Source organism: Agrilus planipennis, unplaced genomic scaffold (assembly GCF_000699045.2).
Source record: "Agrilus planipennis isolate EAB-ADULT unplaced genomic scaffold, Apla_2.0 scaffold196, whole genome shotgun sequence".
Lineage (NCBI taxonomy): Eukaryota > Metazoa > Arthropoda > Insecta > Coleoptera > Buprestidae > Agrilus > Agrilus planipennis.
This window is the reverse complement of record NW_020439032.1, coordinates 256,637-264,084: the sequence shown is the minus strand read 5'-3', so window position 1 is coordinate 264,084 and position 7,448 is coordinate 256,637. Positions and strand designations below refer to the sequence as shown.

General features: G+C 36.7%; 1 protein-coding gene across 7 annotated transcripts in view; it reads right to left on the bottom strand.

Annotated features, from left to right (window-relative positions):
• LOC108738411 (myelin transcription factor 1) overlaps nt 1-7,448 on the bottom strand; it is a 225,967-nt gene that overhangs the window by 31,753 nt on the left and 186,766 nt on the right. For all 7 annotated transcript variants that reach the window (XR_003231521.1, XM_025976579.1, XM_025976580.1 and 4 more), the window contains exon 5: nt 1,897-3,407. Coding sequence is in view for 6 of the 7 variants with exons in the window: in XM_025976579.1 (XP_025832364.1) it covers nt 1,897-3,407 (1,511 nt within the window). In the remaining variant the exon portion in view is untranslated. The remainder of the gene's footprint in view (nt 1-1,896; nt 3,408-7,448) is intronic.

Genomic DNA, 7,448 nt, shown 5'->3' with positions numbered 1-7,448 from the left:
GGGAAGCATCTGTACAGGGAGGTTTTAGTCTAGAAGTAATAAACGGAATCCTAGTTGTTTCAGTTGGATGGGCCGTCTTGAATATTGCGATTGAGTTTATTCACACAATTTATATTTTTATATAACAGAATTCGTTTTTTTGTGTTTTATAAAAATAGCTAATCTTGGTCAACAAAATAGTAAATTTACGTATCTACTTATTTATTAACTTTGATGAATACTATCTAATATAAATGCGGATAAAACAATACAATCTGGAATTCCACATAAAACACTTTCGATACCTAAAGTGCCATGTTCAGTTTGAGTTTTAGTGTTTAATTTTGTACAATCGAACAGATTCTATTTGATTTCCTTGTATAAATCTAGAGCATAGGCAATCGTCAATTACTGAAATCTTAACTGTAAGATTGCGATTTCGATCTCATTGGATACACTGTTCGTAGTAATTTACGTCAACAACTTCGTCGCCTATTTCCTAATTACATAATGTTAATGTTATTTAAATCTTTATTTTCAAACAATGCCTTCATTATTTCGTTTTTCTTGCCATATATTTATATATAAATAGAAAATATGAGACACTACTAACGAAATGATAATAATAGAAAGCCCATTTCATTATTATCTTCTTGAAAATTAACCCCTAATTACCTCAATAAAGTTTCGTCCCGGGTGCCTCCTTCATTTTTGTTATGTCTAAGAATTGTTTTTTAAACTTGTACGAAGTAAGTTGTGACTGTGCATGTGTGTATGGTAGGGTGTAGGGGTGGCAAGGTTTAATTGGGGTAGCAGTTTGTTGGGCACGTAGCCGTCACCTGGTTCGCCAATGATTCCATCTTGAAGACGCAACCAACACGAGCGTTGGCATCACTGTTATTATGGGTTTACTTGATACAAGTTATAAGCCGGAGTGTCAGCACCGACAACGTGACTTGCTTCAAAACGGTCTGCTTACTGGGGTATTTGCGACGCAAGAACCCAACTTCCGATAGGAATTAAGATTTTCTTAAACGACTCATCCCCTATTCCCGATTTATTTTTTTCTTGAGCAAGTATCTACGTATCTTAAATAGAAGAAAATCAAATGGGGTTCTGTGGCATTGAATTAAAACCCAAAATTCTACTTAAAAAACCTAAAACAACTAAGGTATCGCTCTCCGATAAAGGCTAAATTCAGAAGTTTGTTATGTGACTGAACTCATTCGATAAGACATTTTAAAATCGATGAAAACATACCATTTTAAACAATTATAGAGGGCTCCCTGGCAGGGACTAGATCAAAACTTACATAAACTAATAGAGTCCTTGAATACCTTCAAAAACTGCCTCAAACTTCTTGGATGCATACCTTTACTTGGTCCTGATGTAACTAATCATGTATTTAACTAACCCTACTATCCTATCTCTCTCTTTCCTTATTGCCTTCCATAACTCATTCTGTTCTCCTACTCCTTCTAATATCTCCCCATTTCATCACTTGTAACACTTCTAACTTTTTCCTCTCTTTCACGCCGACTGTCAACGGTTCGCACCCTATCAGAGCCATGCTCCAATTATACACTTTAAACAATCTTTAGTTTGATAATAACCTAAGTTTGGAATAAACTCATTAACCAAATCCGAGTACGGTCCCTTCATAGCAGTTCAAAATTACGTTTTTCATTACGGATTCTGCCTTTTAAAGTATATATTCTGATCGAATCAAGTCTAAATAGATTCTTTCTATGATGAAGTATTTGTTATCCATGAATTTTGCGTAATAATCGAGAAAACTTTTAAAAAATATGAGATATTAATCCACAAGGGTACTGTAGAATAATTGATGGTAAACTATGCACAAAAACGATAAACAAAAAAAAAGAAATAACGACATAAATCATCATGCTCGCTTACCTCTGCCGATGCTGTTTGGAGATAAAGTTCCGGAAACCCTGTCGAAGGGAGCAGCCGCGGAGGTTTTGGATTCGTTCGAGGAGTTGCTACTGTTGCTGCTACTGCTGCTGTTGCTGCTGCTGCTGCTGCTGCTAGAGACCGCAGACATGCTCTGAACCCCGTCCCTTGCGGCTTCCTGAAGAGCGCTGGCTGCCCGAGAACCGGCGCCGGCGGGCTGCAGGATCGTATACTGTTTGTTCACGTCCTCGGGGGACGCCACCGACTTGTTATCCGCGCTTGAACATGACGACGACGTGTCGATATTTGCGAGATTCTCTTGCTTGAGTTGGGGCAAGGGAACTTTCTTGTTTTCGGGCGACGACATGGGCGAGCGGTTGTCTGAAGACGACGACGGTAGGCTACTGTAGCCCACAAAGGTCGCCTCGCCGGGATACGGACCCAAAGGGCTGACCCCGATCGGTGGTTTTTTCGAAGATTCGAGATTCGGAGGTCGGAACGCGGAAGAGCTCGAGAAAGGTGACGCGGACGACGTTATATTGGAACGGATGTAGGGAAGGAACGGGGAGGTGTTATTATTGACTGATGGTGCGGATTCCTCCAAGGAGTATTTTGTCGATTTTGACGGTTCGATTCGTTTTTCTTTCGGCGATGAGTGCAATTTGTCATCGTTAGTGGTGCTGTCGTCTCTGTCTCCGCTCGCTTCCGACATATCAATTTCTAATTCGTTAGACGAGTCGTCGACTAATTCGTTGAAGTCGGGGGGTTCGTAGTGGGACGAAAGGGTCGGCGGCGGCTCATTCGACCCTTTAGTTGCTGCGTTCAGTTTACTTTTCGCCTTTGTTTGCGCTTGGATCGAGGCGCACTCGTTCTCGATTTTTATCAGGTTATCGAGATCGCTTTCTTGTTTAATTTTTAACTGTTTGCCAGCCGTCGACGTCGTCTTATCCCCTTTGCCGGATTTATCTGAATCGCCACTCGGCTCCCGCAGGGTTATGACGTCTTTTAGGGAACAGCCGCTCTCACTACCGCTACTCGAAGACGAACAGTTAGACGAGGGCGAGTATTTGGGGTTTGATTTCTTTTCCTCGAAAAGATTCTCGAATGCGGGCGATTCCTCTTGGTGCTTGGTATAGGAGGAGCCCCGGGGGCCCGGCCAGCTGCCCGACAAATTCTTTAGGGCTGCTTCGGTCTCTCTAATTAAATTTTCGTCAGCAGCCGCCTCCTCCTGAGGTGAGGTGTTGTAGCAACTTGTCTTCTGATTTTTCTTTGCCGGACTGTTTGTTGCTGACGCCGGAAGGACTCGCTTTTTCTGAGGTAGGACCACTTGTTGTTTGGGCGATTCGCTATCCCTTTTCAACTCTTCGGGGGTGAGCTTTTTTCTACGCTTTTCGTCTTTTGTTTCGTTTGTGTCGTATGTCTTGCTGCTCTTGGTCACCGTGGTCATGCTGGTCTCTAGCGAAACATCTGAAGACCGCTTTTTCAATTGGGAAAAACCAATCGAACGGTTTGATCTGTAATAGAAACCTTGCGCTACAAGGAGGAAGAGTCTATGACTAAAGTTATATAAATATAAAAAAACCTGTCAGAAACACTCGTAGACAGTGCATTAACTGTAATAAAGTTAACTGAAGACTGGAACAGTCTCGAACTTTTTTCCTTTTCGACATCGACTTTGTCTTATATATATATATTTATTATTTTCTATTATGGTGGTAGATACGATAATACACCATTAGATAATTTTAAAGATTTCAGGTAAATGCTTTACACAGATATGAAAATCAAATGATATGCCATCATAAGCAATTCCGTACATTAATTACAGTTTTTCTAATAGTAGCGTGGAGTATACAGGTAGATAATAATAAACGGATTGTTATTATATACGGAGTCATTATAAGCGATCGTGTTTGTTTCAAAAACTCTTGAGTTGAATAGTGTGGGAGTTCTATTACGTGCTAAAGAAAGCTGATTGTGGTTTAATGTCACCTGGATCGAGGTACTTTAAATAATTTCGTAATAATTTCATGAGTGAACTTTAACACATGTTACATTAGGCGGTAGATAAGTTTGACTTTGTGCCCTGTCACGCCCCTCCTTTTAGCTTTTTGGTTCTAATAAGGACCTCGCCGCCCTTCCGTTAATGGTAGTAATCAAGGAATTAGTTGGAAAGCCCTGCCATTAAGTGTAGACTAACTCTTTAATCCACCCGCTCCGATAAAATGTCCGCGTTTGCCCCTTAAAGTGGAATTTGTTCGATGGATGTACATTACACATATTTCCACGTTGTTCATTGTCTTATTGTCATAAGACTTAATACTGCAATAACATCCTAAACTTGTTGCTTTTTTGAGGGAAAGAGTTATATCGAAATAACAAATAATTTTGTATAGTAATCAATAAATAATACAAATTAAGACAAGGTTTCTTGTTATACTTATTGCTACTGGTGTTTGTTATTTGTTTCATCTCTGGTAGAATTACCCGATATTGCTGGTTACCCGACGTTATTATCCGGTATCCGGCCGGATCCTAAAGAAGTGCCGTACACGAAATTGCTAACGATATATATAAGAAATTACGAGTGCTGTCGGCACAAGGCTAAGTAGTATTACGTAGTTAGATCAGCAATTTCTTACGCTAAAGTGTACAACGTGTTGCATAACTATTTACAAAAAAATCTTTTAAATTTAATTTTTCAAACAATTTTTAACGCAAAGAATGTGATTAAACAAATCGTTTACAAAAGTGAATTTCGACCACTCGAAGCAAACCGTTTCGAGCTCACAAATAGGGGAAGAACTAGTTTTAATAACAATAATTAAATTTCGCCTTTCTAGATTTAAAAATAAAGTTCTGAATTACGAAACTAATGTAGAACTTTTTCAATTAAATCGAAGCGGTTCGATTGGTGCGTAAATCCACGTATTGAGGGTTGAGAGGGCGTTGAGGGGGGAGTTCCTAGTAAGTAAACAGTGGATTATCTTAAAAGTAATTCGATTTTGGTCGACTAGGTTTGGTAGACTTTAATGGCCCGAAATCCTCTTCGATGAAGAGGAGAAACGGGATAAGATGTAGGAGCGCGCCGACGGCTATCACTTTAAACTGGAGATCGCGTTTAGGGGTAAGTAAGGATTAGGTCTTATCTTTGAAGTGAGTAACCATTCAGCTGGATGAGGCCCTACTTTAACTATCGCAAAGGAGCAGTAAGTGAATGACCTTGCCTTTGCCCCATCTCCTACTGCGTAATTGTGTTGATGTAAATGATGGTCAACACCTTCTTTAATAGTTATGTTGAAAATTTTAACCGAAATGACAAAAAATGGGATAGTTTTAGAAATTTGAAATAACACGATAAGCACATAAAAAAATATAATTCTACTACGACTAATATTTTACAATTTATTTAAATAACGCTAATGACTAGCACCTGTTCATATTTAAAGAAACTGAAATGTTTTAAGAAATAATTATATAGTTTCAAAAATAAATTTATTGTAGACATAAGTTATTGTTTTTCCACCCACTGGCATCATACTATGATAAAAACTCTTTTTAAAAGGGTGTTATTAGTTTTCAATTTGAAGATAGCTTTGTAGGTCGAAACTTGTTAATAATTTCAATTTCAAATTAAGTGTTTCTTCTTCAAATATTGGTGCCTACAAGAGGCCATTTCTATCAATAGTTTCAAGAATTAGATTATGATTTTCAAATCAATTAATTTTTAAAACTGTGTTCTATTATTTCTACAAAAATTGTTAAGTTTCAACAACAATTAGATTCAATCATTGTTGATTCAACAAGAAAAGTTTTATTTTTCAAAAAAAGTAATTCAAGTACGTAATGGGGATAGATAATAAAATAAATAACAAAGGTTTTATGAATTACAATGAAAATTATAGTTTGAAATTGAAAAGCTATTTATTTCAGTTAGAAGTTTTCTTAGAGATTCTATATATGGATAATTTATGTTTTTCATTAATCTTTAAGGTACTGCTCAACAATCTGCTATGAATATGAAAAAAAAAAAGGAAAAATCATGAAGTATTTAACCGAGTACTACAAATAAACATTTATAGAAGTAAAAGTTGCAGTCAATTACAAGATTGCATCAGTTGAAGAGGGTTCGCTCACGAAATTATTTTTCTGTCTACTTTCTCCAATTGTGTGTATTTTTATTATGAGTACAATGCTAAAAAATTCAAATGTCAAAGAGTAAAATTTGACATATATCAATTTATGATTCTATGTATCTAGCACGAAATATTTTAAAAAAAAATATTGTTAAAGTTAAGATTGTGGAAGGATTGGTATGTAGAAGACAAATAAATACGTTCAATAGGATCTATCTACAAAATAAATGTTGTTTATAACCATTTTTTTAGTTAGAACGATGAAAAGAAGACTTCCTACTTAAACGATTAAAAATCATATTCTTTTAAATAGGATGCTAAACAATAACTCTGTTGAACGAATTACTGCTATATTGCGCTTTGAACTGGACTTATCATACAAATTTCAAACGACAAAATTTTGTCTAATTATTTATAATGAGAACAATATTTTCTTCGTAAATTTTAGTTTTAAATTATCCAAAGAAGATAAATAATAAGAATCACCAACAAATTTTTTGCAATACCTACTGACATCTAACTATATTAAAAATGTGAATTTTTTTATCCTTCCTCTAAGAAAGAATTATTATATTTTGGCTATACATACATATATCTAAAAGTTAATGGTTATAATTAATTACCATTATTCAAAAATCGGAAATCTTTTATATTCTATTTTTCTGTAAAAATTTAGCAGAATTTACCTTGAAGACGGTTTTCGAGTAATTAGTAATTAGCAAAAGTTTAGCGTAGTTTCAGATAAATAAACATATATAGTAAAATCAGTAAGTAGCCTATAAGATTAAGAAGTTAGCGAAAAAATAAAAAAAAATAAGTTTTATGCAACATACCTTATGGGAACAGTTTGTAACATAATTTTTACCAGTTCACGTAGTATACATTTTTCTATTTCCACTAAACACAAACATCACAAAACTACCCACGTTTTCCAAACATTAACTACATATTTCAACAGTTCTTTACAAACAAAATGCCAGTAGATATAGCGGCGTTCTAGTTTTGAAAAGTTTATTATTATTTAATTTACTCGAGTAGTGTGTTGCCGAAATCGCAAAATTACGCACGCTGCAGGAGTCTTTCGTCGCGAAGTGCGTAGGCTACACGCATAGGGCTGCTACTTGACTGGTGGACTAACGCGGCTACGAGCTGGCGAGTGGAAGAAAACGAAGACGAGGCGCGAGGCGATCGCTCTGTGGCGAGTGTGCGCACCCTCAAAAGTATGCTAGAGTGGTGGCCACCCCTCTAACTCGCATCGAGGGCTGTTCCTGCTTTATGCTCTATCCTGCTGGCCCAACGTTCTTTTGCAACATAAGCAGCAGATTCGGAGAAAACTCGCAACTGACTCGACTCACTTCCTCGACCGATGAAAGTAATAAATCGAAAAAAAGGGCATATCAAAGAAAAACTACCGAGATC